We start from the raw sequence: 17,539 nt of genomic DNA on the forward strand, positions 1-17,539 counted from the left end.
CCCCCATTCTTTCCTTTTCTTTCACTTTCTCACACATACCTGGTTACCTCTTACTCATCTTTCAGATCTCAACTGAAGCATCTCTTGTCTTAGAAAAGCCTCTCCTCACCTCACTGATCACCTGACCACATCTATGCACTGCACTTCTTTTATTTTTATTTTATATTAGAGTTTAGTTGATTAACAATGTTGTGTTAATTTCAGGTGTACAGCAAAGTGATTCAGTTATACATATACGTGTATCTATTCTTTTTCAAATTCTTTTCCCATTTAGGTTTTTACAGAATATTGAGCAGAGTTCCCTTGCTCTACATTAGGTCCTTATTGGTTATCTATTTTAAATACAGCAGTGTGTACATATCAATCCCAAACTCCCAATCTATCCCTCTCCTCCTCCTGGTAACCATAAGTTTGTTCTCTAAGTCTGTGAGTCTCTTTCTGTTTTGTAAATACATTCATTTGAATCACTTTTTTAGGTTCTACATATAAGTGATATCATATGATATTTGTCTTTCTCTTTCTGACTTACTTCATTTAGTATGATAATCTTCAGGTCCATCCATGTTGCTGCAAATGGCATTATTTTATTCTTTTTAATGTCTGAGTAATAGTCCATTGTATATATGTACCATATCTTCTTTATCCATTCATCTGTCCATAGACATTTAGGTTGTTTCCATGTCTTGGCTATTGTAAACAGCACTGCAATGAACATTGGGGTGCATGTCTCCTTTTGAAACATGGTTTTCTCTAGATATATGCCCAGGAGTGGGATTGCTGGGTCATATGGGTAGTTCTAGTTTTAGTTTTGAAGGAACCTCCATACTGTCCTCCACAGTGGCTGTATCAATTTATATTCCCACCAGCAGTGCAAGAGGGTTCCCTTTTCTCCACACCCTCTCCAGCATTTATTGTTTGTAGATTTTTTGATGATGGCCATTCTGACTGGTGTGAGGTGATATCTCATTGCAGTTTTGATTTGCATTTCTCTAATAATTAGCAATGTTAAGAATCTTTTAATATGCCTCTTGGCCATCTGTATGTCTTCTTTGGAGAAATGTCTATTTAGATCTTCTGCCTATTTTTTAATTAGGTTGTTTGCTTTTTTGATATTGAGCCATGTGTGCTGTTTGTAAACTTTGGAGATTAATCCCTTGTCAGTTGCATTGTTTGCAAATATTTTCTCCAATGCTGTGGGTTGTCTTTTTGTTTTGTTTATGGTTTCCTTTGCTGTTCAAAAGCTTTTGAGCTTCATGAGGTCCCATTTGTTTATTTTTGGTTTTATTTCCATTACTCTAGGAGATGGATCAAAAAAGATATTGCTGCAATTTATGTCAAAGAGTGTTCTATGTTTTCCTCTAAGATTTTTATAGTAACTGGTCTTGCATTTAGGTCTTTAATCCATTTTGAGTTTATTTTTGTGTATGGTGTTAAAAAATGTTCTAATTTTATTTCTTAACATGTAGCTGTCTAGTTTTCCCAGCACTATTTATTGAACAGAATGTCTTTTCACCATTGTATAGTCTTGCCTCCTTTGCTGTATATTAATTGACCATAGGTGTGTGTTTTTTTCTGGGCTTTCTATCCTGTTTCATTGATCTATATTTCTGTTTTTGTGCCATACCATACTATTTTGATAACAGTAGCTTTGTAGTATAGTCCGAAGTCAGGGAGCCTGATTCCTCCATCTCCGTTTTTCTTTCTCAAGATTGCTTTGGCTATTTGGGGTCTTTTTTTTTTTTTTTTAAACATCTTTATTGGAGTATAATTGCTTTACAATTGTGTGTTAGTTTCTCCTGTATCACAAAGTGAATCAATTATATGTATACATATATCCCCATATCCCCTCCCTCTTGCATCTCTCTCCCACCTTCCCTATCCCACCCCTCTAGGTGGTTATTCAGGGTCTTTTTTGTCTCCGTACATATTTTAAGATTTTTTATTCTAGTTCGGTGAAAAATGCCATTGGTAATTTGATAGGGATTGTGTTGAATCTGTAGATTGCCTTGGGTTGTGTAGTCATTTTGACAATATCGATTCTTCCAATCCAAGAACATGGTATATCTTTCCATCTGTTTGTGTCATCTTTAATTTCTTTCATCAGCATGTTATAGTTTTTGGAGTACATGTCTCTTGCCTCCTTAGATAGGTTTATTCTTAGGTATTTTATTGTTTTTGATGTGATGGTAAATGGGATTGTTTCTTTAATTTTTCTTTCTGATCTTTCATTGTTAATGTATAGAAATGCAAAATATTTCTGTGTATTAATTTTGTATCCTGCAACTTGACCAAATTCATTGATGAGCTCTAGTAGTTTTCTGGTAGCATCTTTAAGATTTTCTATGTGTCATGTCATCTGCAAACAGTGACAGTTTTACCTCTTCTTTTCCAATTTGGATTCCCTTTGTTTCTTTTTCTTCTCTGATTGCCACGGCTAGGAGTTCCAAAACTATGCTGAATAAAAGTGGCAAGAGTGGACATCCTTGTTCTGTTCCTGATCTTAGGGGAAATGCTTTCAGCTTTTCACTGTTGAGAATGAGGTTAGCTGTAGATTTGTCATATATGGCCTTTATTATGTTGAGGTATGTTCCCTCTATGCTCACTTTCTAGAGAGTTTTTATCATAAATCAGTGTTGAATTTTGTCAAAAGCTTTTTCTGCATCTATTGAGATGATCATATAGTTTTTATTCTTCAATTTGTTGATGTGGTGTATCATACTGATTGATTTGTGGATATTGAAAAATCCTTGCATCTCTGGGATAAATCCACTTGATCATACACACTGCACTATGTACTTCTTCTCCCAAACACTTAATTCAGTTTTAATATTATATTTATGTGATTATTCTACTATTATCTATTTCTACCATAAAAGCCATGATAGTAGGAACGTGTCTTCTTTTGCTCACCATATATTTTCAGTAGCTCATATAAGAGTCTGGAACATCAGATATTCTCTACTTTAGTTGAATAATACATAAATTAATAAAGTTGAAGTCATGGGCATGGCTGAAGCAGTTGTAAAAGAAGAGGGACCCTCCCACTCCTGACAGAGCTCATTAAGGCATCTGGATGGGTTTTAAACAGAATGAGTATATAACAGTGTCAGACATATTCTTCCTTCCTTGAAAGCTGGCATTAAACAAACAAACAAGAAAAAGGAACTTGGTGAACACAATATTTTAAAGGCAGGGCAGAGTAAGAAAAACCATGCTGGGGGGTGGGGAGGAGACAAAGAAATAATGGCCATAGAGGTGGCATAAGCCAAGGGAGCCAAGAGTTCTGAGAAAGCAGAAGTGCCATCAAGCATCTGGAGCCCCAGACATTGTAAGAAACAGGAAATATTCTCCTGACTTGACATTAATTAGATGACTCTTAATTGTCTCTTAGGGGAATAGGTAGGCAGAAGTTTTATAGGACAGAATGGAAGGTGAGGACGTAGGAGCAGGGCAGCTGACATCTCTTTCACCAAATATGGTGTTGAAGGAAAGGGGAGAGGAAAGACAGTATCCTACTTGGCCTTTCTATGACACTTGGCACTGTTGATGGCTATCTCTTTCTTCAAAGTGGGGATGGTGGCTTGTTAGATAGAGAAAAAAGATACTCTGAAGATGAGAACTTTAGAAAGATAAAGCAGTATCAGTTAATGCCGCAAGGTCCTGGGGCAAATGGAAGGAATGGGATCAAGGACTTGGGCAGATGCTGCATCTAGAAACTCTGTTGTTAGGAGCATATACATTATGAATTGTTATGTCTTCCTGGAGTATTGACTGCCCCCCCCTTTATCATTATGTACTGCCCTTCTTTATCCCTGATAACTTTCCTTGCTCTGAAGTTTTGCCCTGTCTGAAATTAATATAGCTATTCCTGCTTTCTTTTTTTCTTTTCTTTTCTTTTTTTTTTTTTTGCGGTACGCGGGCCTCTCACTGTTGTGGCCTCTCCCGTTGTGGAGCACAGGCTCTGGACGCGCAGGCTCAGCGGCCATGGCTCATGGACCCAGCCGCTCCGTGGCATGTGGGATCCTCCCAGACCAGGACACAAACCCGTGTCCCCTGCATCGGCAGGCGGACTCTCAACCACTGCGCCACCAGGGAAGCCCCCTGCTTTCTTTTAATTAGTGTTAACCTGACATACCTTTCTCCATTCCTTTACATTTATCTATATGTGTCTTTATATTTAAGATAGGTATCTTGTAGACAGCATGTGGTTGGATCTTGTATTTTGATCTACTTTGAAAAACTCTGTCTTTGAAGTATTTAGATCACTGATATTTAAATTGTTTGTTGATATAGTTGGATTATCATCTAGGATATTTGTTACTATTTTCTATTTATTGCCCATGTTCTTTGTTTTTATTTTTGTCTTCCAAACTTTTTCTGCATTGGTGGCTTTAACTGAACATTTTATATAATTCCATTTTCTCTCCTTTCTTAGCATATCGATTATATTTCTTTTTAAACCTTTTTTTAAAAAGGGTGGTTGCCCTAGAATTTGCAATATACATTTAAACTAATCCAAATCCACTTTCAAATAAGTGGACAGTACAAGTACCTTGTAATAACAAAATATTCCTAATTCCTCCCTTCCATCCCTTGCTGTCATTCATTTCATTCATACATAAACACACATAATCAAATACATTGTTGTTATTATTTTGAGCACACTATTATTGGTTAGATCAATTAAGAATAAGAAAAATAAGTTTTTATTTTACCTTCACTTATTCATTCTCTGATACTCTTCCTTTCTTTATGTAGATCCAAATTTCTGACCTACATCATTTTCCTTCTCTCTAAAGAACTTCTTTTAGCATTTCTTGCAAGGCAGGTCTACTGGTAAAAAATTGGCTCAGGTTTTTGTTTGTCTGAGATAGTCTATTTCTCTTTCACTTCTGAAGGATAATTTCACAGGATACTAAAGTCTAGGGTTTTTTTCCTTCAACACTTTAAATATTTCACTCCACCCTCTTCTTGCTTGTATGGTTTCTGAGGAGAAGTCAGATGTTTTTCTTATCTTTGCTTCTCTGTAGGTAAGATATATTTTTCCTCTTGCTTCTTTCAAGATGTTTTTCTTTGTCTTTGATTTTCTGCAGTTTGAATATGATTATGGGTAGATGTAGTTTTTGTTTGTTTTTATATTTAACCTGCTTGGTGTTCTCTGAGGCTTCCTGAATCTGTGGTTTGGTGCCTGACATTAATTTGGGGAAATTCCCATCATTATTGCCTCAAATATTTCTTCTGTTTCTTTCTCTCTTTCTTTTCTTTCCAGTATTCCCATTACATATGTTGATATATTACACCTTTTGTAATTGTCTCACAGCTTTTGAATATTCTGGGGGTTTTTTTCAGTCTTTTTTCTCTTGACATTCAGTTTTGGAACTTTCTCTTGTCATATCCTCAAGATCAGAGATATTTTTCCTCACCCATGTCCAGTGTATTATTGAGCCCAACAGAGACATTCTCTATTTCTGTTACAGTGATTGTGATCTCTAACATTTCTTTTTGATTCTTAGGATTTTCATCTCTCTGATTACATTAGCCCTATGTTTTTGCATGTTGTCTACTTTGTCAATTTAAGCCCTTAGCATATTAATCATAGTTTTAAAGAACTCCTATTCTGATAAGTCCAGTATTCCTGACTTATCTGAAGACTCTTGTTCTAATGCTTGTTCAGTCTCTCCAAACTGTGTTTTTACCTTTAATATGCCTTATAATTTTTTGTTGAAAGGCGTATGTGATGTACTAGGTAAAAGGAACTGCAGTAAATAAGCTTTTAGTACTGTAGTGGTAAAGTGTGGGGGGAGGAGACACGTTCTATGGAGTGTACATAGTCCTATGATTAGGTCTCAGTCTTTTGTTGAGCCTGTGCCCCTGGACTGTGAACTTCACCACTGCTTCTCAGGTTTCCCCCACTTAGATGAGACAGGATGGATATTTCCATTCTCCTAGGTAGGTTAGGCTCTAATAAAACCCCAGTAGGTTAGTTTCTCCTGAGAGCAGAGGCCTTGTGAAGAACAGAGTGCTCGGGTGGCTTTCAAAATGATTTTTTTTCTCCTCCGCCTGCTGGAAACATGAGGAGACTGATATTCACTGTGAGAATCTGGTAGAGCTCCTAGTGGTAAAACCCACAAAAGTTTGGGGACCCCATGACTGGATGCCCATGGAGCTTTTATCCTCAGACTTGCCTACATTGAGTTTCCAGCAATTCATCAATTACAGTTTAGGTTTTCTTACCCTGGTCCTGGTTCTTGTGGAGGTTTTCTGCTCTGGTAAGTTGTGATTCTCTGAATCTGCCTGTTTCTCCAATTTTAGGAGCAGCAGTTTGCCTTGTGACCTCACTTCTAAGAAGAGACTTTTCAGTTTGTTCAGCTTTTTACTTGTTAGGACAGTCGTAATTTTTAAGCTCCTACATGCCAGACTGAAAACCATAAGTGCTCCATTAGGATTCACTTAACTGAAGCAATGGTGGCCTCTGTCAGCTACAGAAAGACACTGATTGCTGAAAAGTTGGGTCTGGGGGAGGAGAGAAAGGGGTTCATATTTATGAAGCATTTGTTCCGTACAAGGTACTTTACACTCCCTACTTCTCCAAACAGCATGTCTAAGTGGGGGTTACTGTCATCACTTTTGAGAAGAGGAAACCCAGGCTCGAAAGAGTTAGCAAGAGTTAGCAAGTTATCAAAACATTACATATTAAGTAGAAGAACTGGAAATCGTTTTATTGACTTTTTTAAAAAATGGACATTTATTGAGCACACACTGTGTGTTGGGCAGGAGAGCAGAACACAGTTCCTGCAATGCAAGAGGATATTACAACACAGGGTCTCATGGACCCCCCAAGAAGGTGACATGTAATGAGAAGGGCTTCCTCAAGGAGAAGTGTGGTTCTGATGGAGCATGAGTAGGGGTTAACCAGCATAGGGGCGATAGGGTTGCGGAAGCTTCCATATAGAGGAAAGAGACTGTGCAAAGCACAACCCACTTGGGGGGAACTGCAAATGGCTTGGTGTGGCTGGAGCATTCAGTGTGTTTTGGTGATTGGCAAGGGATGAGTTTGGGGAAGGAGGGGAGAGGGTCAGACTCTAATTTGAAAGTTCCCATGTATTATGATAAGAGGTTCCGATTTAATTCTGACATCAATGAGGAGCCATGAAGAGTTTTAAGCAGTGGAATGTGATGATTGACTTGGCTTTTCAGCAAGATGATTTTGATGGGTGAGGAGCCTGGGGAAGGGAGACTGGTTAGGAGACTGTCTCAGTGGTCCTGGGGAAGAAGGGTCAGGGTGGGAACCAGGACAGTGGCAGTGGACCTGGGGAGGGAAGGAGAGACGCCTGCACAGGAGAACTGACCAGGTGACCAGCTTCTTGATCAAACTGATGTAGGGAGGGAGAGAAAGGAAGGAGACTAGGAAGATGCCCTGGTCTCTGGCTTGGGCAGCTGGGAGGATGGTGGTATCCTTCACAGAAATAGGGGAAGCAGAAGGAAGAACAGATTTTGTGGGGGAAGATGGTGAGTTCAGTTTTGGACACGTTGAGTTTGAGATGCACATGGGAAATCCAGCCAGTGCTGTTTAGCAGACAGACATAGGCGCTGGGAACCCACCAGGGAATTCTGAGTGAAGCTGAAATGCTCACATTTCCTCACTATTCCTTGTGAACAGAGCCCCAACTTCGTTGAGGTTTCCATGCCTTAGGAAAAGAGAAACTGGCTGTGGTCAAGCTTCTAAAAGGAGAATAAGTGCAGTGAGGACTGAAGGGTCCCTGGCCAGGATGCTGGCGGGTACCCGCACTGAAATAATAGACCAACAGAGCAGAGCTCAGCAAGGAAAGCAAGAAAGAGTGAGCCAAGAAGTAGGAGGAGTGCCAGAGAGAGAACACATGGTGGGGCCCAGAGCTTTGTGGCCCAGGCTGGCTTTGCACTCACTAAACCTGTCTCTCTCTTCCTGGGCACCTGAGTAAGCTCCGTTTTCCATCCTTTTGCCTCTTCACACAGAGGGAGAGCCAGTGACTAGGGATGTCAAATGATCGTGGGAGGAAGAAATGTGCAATGAAGAGCAGGTCCCCCTTCCCATGCCTTTTCCCTTCCCATCCATGATCCCTCTGGAGGTCTCGCTGGAAGGAAAACACTCAGACTTTGAGTTTTATTTGTTACCGTAGCAGAGCCTCACCTATCTTTCCTGATCCTGGCTCTGCAGTCAGACGGCTGTGTTTCAATTCTGTCTTTACCTCTTGCCAGCTGTGTGACCTTAAATAAACTGCTTAATTTCTCTGTACGTCACTTTCCTTATCAGTAAAATGGGGGTAATAATATCAATTTCACGTAATTGTCTCAGGATAAAATGAGGTAATAAATGTGAAGCACTTAGAACAGTATTAAATACTATAGAAGTGTTAGAAGCTAATGGAGAGGACACTGTCAAGAAATGGGGATGGTTTATAGCCGCGGTCAGCAAACTACGGCCTGCAGGTCAAATCCACTCTGCTTCCTGTTTATGCACAGCCTCTCAGTTAAGAATGGGCTTTACATTTTCGAATAGTTGAAATAAATCACAGGAAAATATGTGGAATTCAAATTTCAGTGTCCATAAATAAAGTTTTACTGGAGCACAGCCATACTCTTGTTTAAGTATAGTTGTGGCTGCTTTTGCACTACAATGGCAGGCTTTGAGTAGCTGCAGCAAATCCCTTATGGTTCACAAAGCCTAAAATATTTACGACCTGGCCCTTTACAGTAAAAGTGTGGTGGATCAAAGGCAGCAAAGGTCAAGAAAGATAACTAAAAAGTGTTAACTGGGGGACTTCTCTGTGGCGTAGTGGTTAAGAGTCTGCCTGCCTATACTACAAAGCTACAGTAATCAAGACAATATGGTACTGGCACAAAAACAAAAACATAGATCAATGGAACAAGATAGAAAGCCCAGAGATAAACCCACGCGCCTATGGTCAACTAATCTATGACAAAAGAGGCAAAGATATACAATGGAGAAAAGACAGTGTCTTCAATAAGTGGTGCTGGGAAAACTGGACAGCTACATGTAAAAGAATGAAATTAGAACATTCCCTAACACCATACACAAAAATAAACTCAAAATGGATTCGAGACCTAAATGTAAGACCGGACACTATAAAACTCTTAGAGGAAAACATGGGAAGAACACTCTTTGACATAAATCACAGCAAGATCTTTTTTGATCCACCTCCTAGAGTAATGGAAATAAAAACAAAAATAAACAAATGGGACCTAACGAAACTTCAAAGCTTTTGCACAGCAAAGGAAACCATAAAGAAGACAAAAAGACAACCCTCAGAAGCGGAGAAAATATTCACAAATGAATCAATGGACAAAGGATTAATCTCCAAAATATATAAACAGCTCATGCAGCTCAATATTAAAGAAACAAACAACCCAATCCAAAAATGGGCAGAAGATCTAAATAGACATTTCTCCAAAGAAGACATACAGATGGTCAAGAAGCACATGAAAAGTTGCTCAACATCACTAATTATTAGAGAAATGCAAATCAAAACTACAATGAGGTATCACCTCACACCGGTTAGAATGGGCATCATCAGAAAATCTACAAACAACAAATGCTGGAGAGGGTGTGGAGAAAAGGGAAGCCTCTTGCTCTGTTGGTGGGAATGTAAATTGATACAGCCACTATGGAGGACAGTATGGAGGTTCCTTAAAAAACTAAAAATAGAATTACCATGTGATCCAGCAATCCCACTACAGGGCATATAACCAGAGAAAACCATAATTCAAAAAGACACATGCACCCCAATGTTCATTGCAGCACTATTTACAATAGTCAGGTCATGGAAGCAACCTAAATGCCCATCGACAGATGAATGGATAAAGAAGATGTGGTACATATATACAATGGAATATTACTCAGCCATAAAAAGGAATGAAATTGAGTCATTTGTTGAGACGTGGATGGATCTAGAGACTGACATACAGAGTGAAGTAAGTCAGAAAGAGAAAAACAAATATCGTATATTAATGCACGTATGTGGTACCTAGAAATATGGTACAGATGAACCGGTTTGCAGGGCAGAAGTTGAGACACAGATGTAGAGAACAAATGTATGGACACCAAGTAGGGAAAAACATGGTGGGGTGGAGATGGTGGTGTGCTGAATTGGGCTATTGGAATTGACATGTATACACTGATGTGTATAAAATTGATGACTAATAAGAACCTACAGTATAAACAAACAAACAAACAAAAAACAACTAATACTAAAAAAAATAAAAAAAGAGTCCGCCTGCCAATGCAGGGGACACGGGTTCGAGCCCTGGTCTGGGAAGATCCCACATACTGTGGAGCAACTAAGCCCGTGCGCCACAACTACTGAGCCTGCACTCTAGAGTCTGCGAGCCACAACTACTGAAGCCCGTGGGCCTAGAGCCCGTGCTCAGCAACAAGAGAAGCCACCGCAGTGAGAAGCCCGCACACTGCAGCGAAGAGTAGCCCTCGCTCGCCGCAACTAGAGGAAGTCTGTGAGCAGCAAGGAAGACCCAATGCAGCCAAAAATAAATAAATTAATTTATTAAAAAAAAAAGTGTTAACTGGAATTGGTGATAGATTACCAGTGACCTTGATAATGGCTTTATTTGGAGTGTGAAAGCATAAACTAGATTTTGGTGTTGGGGTGATCATAGTTTGATTCCTGACTCAACTGCTTGTTAGCTGTTTGGTCTTGAAAAGTCATTTAACCTCTATGAGCTCCAGTTTCCTGAGCTGTAAATTGGGGATAAACAGAGCTACCTTCTTGAGGTACTGTAAAGATTAGCAATAATGCATGTAAACCATAAAACACAGTGTCTGGCTTACAGTAAGTACTCAATAAATGCAAACCCTTGCTTCATTTAATCTTCTGCCCCCCAAATTGCTGTTCCTTTATTGGTAATGCCTTTTCACTTTTAATATTTTATTTTTGTCCTCTGTGCTCTAGATGTTTTACATTATATGCCAAGTCTTTGCTCAAATCTCACCTCTATAATGAGGCCGTCCAAGTTAATATTGACTCTCCTGTTTAATACTGTAATCTGCCCTCCCCAACCCAGCATTCCTAACCCTCCTACCGTGTTCTACTTTTTTTTCTTCTCATAGCACTTAATAATCTAGAGAATTTACTAATATATTATGTTTATTGTTTACTCTCTGTCTTCCCCACCTGTATGGAAGATCCTTGCCTGTTTTATACAATTAGATATTCCAAGTGCCTAAATGGTACCTGGCACATAGTAGGTGCTCTATTAATATTTGTTGAGGAACTAAATGGAAAAAGAATAGGCAAGGATTTTTTTTTCTTGCTCAGGACTGGATGTGCTTCTTCAATCTGGGGACTTGTTTTTTCTCACCTCTTTAAAGTTCTCAACCATTATCTGTTAAAATGCAGCTCTGCCCCATCCACTCCATTTTATCCTCCTGGAACTCCTGTTAGAATACGTTGACCCAATCATTCTATCCTCAGTGTCTCCTAAGTTCTTTCTTTGACAATGATTTAGCTCTCTGTTTCATTTGAAGGAAATTTCCTCAGCTCTATCATTGTCTGTCTCTCTCTTTTTTTATCGGGGTATAGTTGTTTTACAATGTTGTGTTAGTTTCTACTGTACAGCACAGTGGAGTTCCCTGTACTGTGCAGCAGGTTCTTATTAGTTATCTCTTTTATATATATTAGTGTATATATGTCAATCCCAATCTCCCAATTCATCCCACCCCCCACCCCTATCACTGTCTCTTTTTAGCTGTATCTAGTCTACTCTTCAACCGTTAATTGAATTTTTATTGCAATGACAATATTTTTTTTGTGCCTAGAATTTCTATTTCTTCCTCCCTATTCCTTCCTGCTTCTTCCTTTCCATTCTTTCCTGTACTTGTTTCATGGTTTCTAATCTTCCCTTTATCTCCTTGGATATTTTAAATATTCCCAGATTAAGATTTCTTTCAGGCTTTTCTGTTATCCCCAGTCCTTGGAGTGTGAACCCTTCCATTTGTTTAATCAGCTGGATTTCTTGCTACTGTTCATTCCTTGGTGCGGTCTGTAATATTGGATGGTGAGCTCACCCTTCACAGAGGTTGTCTGGCATTTGCCCTTGCTGGGGTCTTAAGAGTTAGCAACTGAAAAGGCTCCAGAAAGGCACCACTGAATGGCCTGTCTTTGGAGGTGAGGATGAGGGTGGCAGAGTGCAGGTGTTAAGGAAGGTGCCCTGAGTTCACTTCCCCACTGTGAAACTATTTGCGTAACTGTGCGCAAATTACTCTTGGAGTCTTAATTCTCTTAATTATAAAATAAAGATAATAATTCCTATTTCCTAGAGATGTTGTGAGGAATTAGTACAATAGTCAAGTTAAGGAACTTAGCACAATGTTTAGTATGTATGAAGTGCTTAATATATGCTAAAAAATATATTAAATACTTGTCAATATCTTCTCCTTGCTTTGTGATATAAGGGAAGAAACATAATGCTTGTGAAAATAGCTTCTGAATTTGTATATGAAACAGAGAGACAGCCATTACATTTGGACACTGGTCAGATCTATCCCCTTTATTTGTTACACATATTAGCTGAAAATGGGGGAAAAACAATTCCAGAAGAACATGCTCACTTGGCTTTCAGCCACCACAGAGGAGCACTGATGAGAGGTGGAAGGAAATTTCAGACATGATGCTTTTTAAAAAATAAGGCCTAATTAGAGACTGGGATCATTTGCCAACTATTTTGGATCATTCAAATAGAGCAGGAGGAAGAGTTCTTCTTCTGAGAAAAAAATGACCCAGATAAATTTCTTTGGTTTTATTCAAATAGAAAATATATTAATATCTTGGCTGTGTTATCCTTGGTCATCAGTCTCTTTCAAATGTTAGAAAGAGAAAAGCAGAGCCCTGAACCTGTAACCAATGCTTAGTAAATACCGTGGGCTTATTACAGGGAATGGCTAGAGACACAGGCAAATTCTTGGCCAAGGGAACCTCATGTAACTTCACTTCTATCTCATGTAACTTTTGACCACAAATCTTTCCTCAATTAATTGCCACTTTGAATCTGTGGATAAGGGAGGGTTAAAGGGCCAAAGTTAATGTATAAAAGCTGTATGATTTATCATGGAATAGATTATTTTAGTTCTCTGTAAACATTTCACAGAATGATTTGTAATTCTAATTTTCATGAATCATTTATAAAGACTAAAATTAGAAACATTTAAATAGAGAAATATTTTTAGATTCTAAGTACCTGATCTTCATAATCAGATCCTGTATCAGTGATCTCTCCAGTGTCCAACAGCATCGAAGGATCAAGGTCACTTGAACCTAAGATTAGGAAAACAAAGATTACCTGATGGAGGCCATCCGTGTACATTTCTGAGGCAAACAAACGCCCACCAAGTTTCCATATTGTCTTATTTACAAATATTTCCAGACTCTTCCCATCTGCCAGGCACTGTTTGGCCTGCAGATGGAAAATGCAGATGTAACAGAGCAGGACCCTATGGGGCCTTCCCAGGACAGACCCCCTCCCCCATATCCTCTGCTTTAGCTCCTCTCTGAAGTACCTAGATAACAGTATCTGATGCACATTTCCTGCGTTGTTTTACAGAGGTTAAAACCACCACCAAATGGAAGAAATTAACTACATGATGATCATGAACACCTAGCTCCCAGATCTACTAGTGCCTAAGGATTGAGAATGTTAACCCCTGTGACACCGCCCAGTTACCTCACCATCAACCAATCAGAGAGCTGTGCACGAGCTGATCACATACCCTGGGACACCTCTCCCTCACCTGGCTTTTAAAAATACTTTGTTGAAACCCACAGAGAATTTGGGCTTTTTGAGCACTAGCTCTTCTGAACTCCTTGTTGGTCACCCTGCAATAAATGCTGCACTTTCCTTCACCACAACCCGGTGTCAGTAGACTGGTTTTACTGCATGTGGGGGAGTAGACCCAAGTACGGTTTGGTAACACAGATACCTAGACACTGTCTGTGCCCTTAAGAAGACAATGATCTTGTGGAGGAGATGAATTTATCAACAGCAAGGTTCAGAAACCAAAAAGCAAGACTAATTCTGATTAGTAGTGGAGGAGATGATGGGGGTGGGATTCTTCACAAGGAAATAGTTTGTGAGTCTAAACTGTGAGGGTGAATACGGGTGGTCCAGGAGGAGAAGTGGTTTAAGGGTGTGCCATGGTGGCTGAGGAAGAAGGAACACCAGGAGTAAAGTACAGAGTGAGAGTAGAGCAAGGGGAAAAGAAGGGCTTTTTTTTTTTTTCCAGGAAAAGAAGGGCTGAGTTTGCTCACTCCATGAGAACCTGAGAAGTTTTTCCTCTAGTCTTTGGGTCACCTTAGTCCCTGAAGGTAAGAAAAATCAGGTTAACTTAATGTATTAATATAGAGTTTTTTCCCTCTAGGTGCTACAGGTTACACTGAATTACCTTCCCATTAATCCCCAAGGCTCACACTTAAACCACTAATTTTCTTAATGGGACTCCTGAAGCACAATTGATTCATCGTCCTCATCTAATGACTCTTTCTTGCTGGGAAATATATATTACCTAACTAGCCAGAAAGACAGAATTCAGTGCTGTCCATAAAAAGCCAGGCACCCTGTGAAGAAACCAACCACTCCATGCTTCATTGTAAACTTGCCCTTGCCAAATAACTCTTGTTCAGAATATGCAATGAGTAATGTTTAATGAAGATGAATCTTCAAAAAAATGTCAAGCATCTCACACACTTCTCAGATATGGACCTCTCCCAGAGATGCTGCTTCCATACTTTCTTCCAGAAAAAGAATCAAGGTGTGTCCCTAAACAGTCTTTTGTCATTTCTACTCTTCTCATCATTACCCCTGCTGTTCACCAAATTGACTAAGTACTAACCCATTATCAAATCGACTAAGTACTAAGCAGTAACACCATTGTTTATTGTGTTTGTAATTGAAAAAAAAAAATTTAAGTACAGTAAAGGCTTTCAAAATGGAGATACCTGACCCATCAAACCATTTTGGAAAAGTAACTAACTGTAGAGCTACCATGTATAGTTGCATAAATGTGTACTGCACAATTCTTGGTGATGCCCTTGGCAACACCAGTGTTAATGAGGTGCTTGTAGAATGGAGTTAGGAGGACTATTAATAAAGTGAGACTAGAGGGGTGATATGGAAACATTTTTAATTTTATATATAATTTTTTAAGTAGAAGGATTATATACTTGTAATTTTTCTGTCTCTGTGTTTTAAGTCTTTTTCAGATAAATACTTTTATTTATAAGGTGTACCTTATAAATAAAAGGTGTACCTTAGGGCCAAACTACCTGATGTCTCAGAACCCAGTTGGAAGACCATTTTGCACTTATGTGTTGGGAGACAGTAAAGATGTCAGAAGTAAAACGTACATTTTCCCATTTTAAGATCATGGACATTTTAGAATTTAATATTTCATAGAATCCTACCCTGTCACTTTAGAAAAGAGGAAAATCAGCTGTGGAGAAGTTATATATCTTGGCCAAGGTCATGCAGAAAGTGACTGAGATCAAAGACAGAAGTCACTGCTCCCATTTCTAACATAGCCTGCTGACTCCAAGTTGTAAGCAGGCAAAATCCAAATGGCTTTATAAACGTGATCTTTCGTTACAGTGCTCTATAGGGGAGGACCTTGGAGGAGTGTGCTATCTCTTCTACATTCTGAGAAAATAGGAACAGTGAATGGCCGATGATGAAGTGGGTCACTGGGTGGCTGCGGAAAGGGGAGAATAGAAAGTGGAATAAAGAGGTGTCACTCCAGCCTGTGACAGTCAAGGTGGCTGCTATTGACAGCACCGTTGAAGGCAATGCCAATTTTAACTAGCTTTTGCTACTTCCGCAATACGGATATTATTCACCATTGACTAGTGGTGATAGATACTCAAATGATACCCTCCCCTTAGAATTTAGAGTGATTCATGTGCAGCGAGCAACGTGATCTGACCACAAAGGCTCATTAAACATATAGCTGTTTCAGTTCCTGTGTCCTACTTATTTAATTAGAAACTGTTCTTTTGTTCGTTTTAATAAAGTACAATGTGAAGGACTCTTAGACAACCCAGTTAACAGAGATATTACACATTAATATTTGAAAATGGAAAAAGATTATTAGAAAACTATCTTCAGCGATGGTAGAATGAAGAGGTCTTTGTTTAAAAAGCAACTTCTGCTTATAAGGAAGAAGAGATTGGCTTTCCTAATAAAACGTTTTGAACAGAAATTTTATTGTATCATCAAGGGGTGGAATTTCTTGACGTGCTGTTGCTCTTGGCAACAGTACTAATAGATCATAGAAGGCATAGCTCAGATGATGATTGAATAGCTTTCATTTTCTTTTAGTATTGGTTGCTTGGTTTGCTGAAAATGGGACCTTTAATAACAGTCTAAGGCTTGACATACAAAATAGGGAGGTAAATATAACCATATGTACACATTTTTGCCATCTTTCATTGGATAATTTAACACATAAAACAACTGCAATGATCTTGTTACTCAAAGAAGACAGCAAAATTAGGACCTTTTGCAAAAGTGATGGTATGGCTTTCGTTTCCCCCTATTTTGAACTTCTTGATTTCTTTTCAGATTTAAAAGTATCCTTCCCATAGATAACAGAGAAAGGTATGAGCTGAAATAGAACCCCACAGGGGGCACTCAGTGTCACTAGTTTTAGACATTGAATGGTCTTCGGAAATATTTTCAGGTTGTTTCCTTAAATTTAAGTGGGACACTGACAAATTGGCTTCAGAGGTACAGAAAGGCTAACCATACTGCCTTCTGGGACACTGGTAAAGACTTGTTTCCTCCTAGTGGATCTTCGATCTGAAGTTTGAGGAAGGCCCTCCTCCCACTTGGAGTACCAGATAGAGGGAGACTCCTGCAAGGCGGGGTTTCCTGCACGGTGAAGGGCGTCTGCAGATAAAGCTCCTCTCACATTTCTCCTGCCCCGTCTGAGGAAAGCGCTCTCTCCCTTCTCCTGTCTCTTCTGCTAAACCATCAGCAGCTTTAGGTGGGGTTGTATTTCTTCTCTGAATCTAAGAACAAAACTTAGAAATTCTATGCATTCGATACATATATGCTGAATGACTTAAAAATGGATAAAAGGACAGTTACGTTTCACTTTTGTGGATCTCAATCTTTTTTTTTTTAGCATCTTTATTGGAGTATAATTGCTTTACAGTGGTGTGGATCTCAATCTTAATCATTCGCTCCATTCGCTCTTTGAACATTAAATCCCTCCTAAGCGCCTTAGGCATTAGGCACGGAGAATCCAGCTCTAATTCCAACAGGCTTGGAAGTGTTAGTAGCAGTTTGTGTTAGAATTCCTTTGAAGAAGGGCATTGTATTTCTTTGGAAAAAAAATATCCTGGCAGTATTTGAGACTAGAAGGAAGCTCCTCGAGGGAACTGGGTGTTGGGGGACTGTTCTGGGTGAGAAGAGAAGGGGGGTTTTTTTTTTTTAGTTACTCCATGACAGCCGTGGGGGAAGGGAGGAAGAGAGGGAGAAG

At 39.2% G+C, this 17,539-nt stretch overlaps 1 protein-coding gene across 4 annotated transcripts in view; it reads right to left on the reverse strand.

The window, feature by feature from the left end:
* AK5 (adenylate kinase 5) overlaps positions 1–17,539 on the reverse strand; it is a 236,863-nt gene that overhangs the window by 98,349 nt on the left and 120,975 nt on the right. For all 4 annotated transcript variants that reach the window (XM_004279944.3, XM_049707153.1, XM_033405965.2 and 1 more), the window contains one exon: positions 13,246–13,322. In XM_004279944.3, coding sequence (XP_004279992.1) covers positions 13,246–13,322 — 77 coding nt within the window. The remainder of the gene's footprint in view (positions 1–13,245; positions 13,323–17,539) is intronic.

The sequence above is a fragment of the Orcinus orca genome, chromosome 1 (genome assembly GCF_937001465.1).
Source record: "Orcinus orca chromosome 1, mOrcOrc1.1, whole genome shotgun sequence".
Lineage (NCBI taxonomy): Eukaryota > Metazoa > Chordata > Mammalia > Artiodactyla > Delphinidae > Orcinus > Orcinus orca.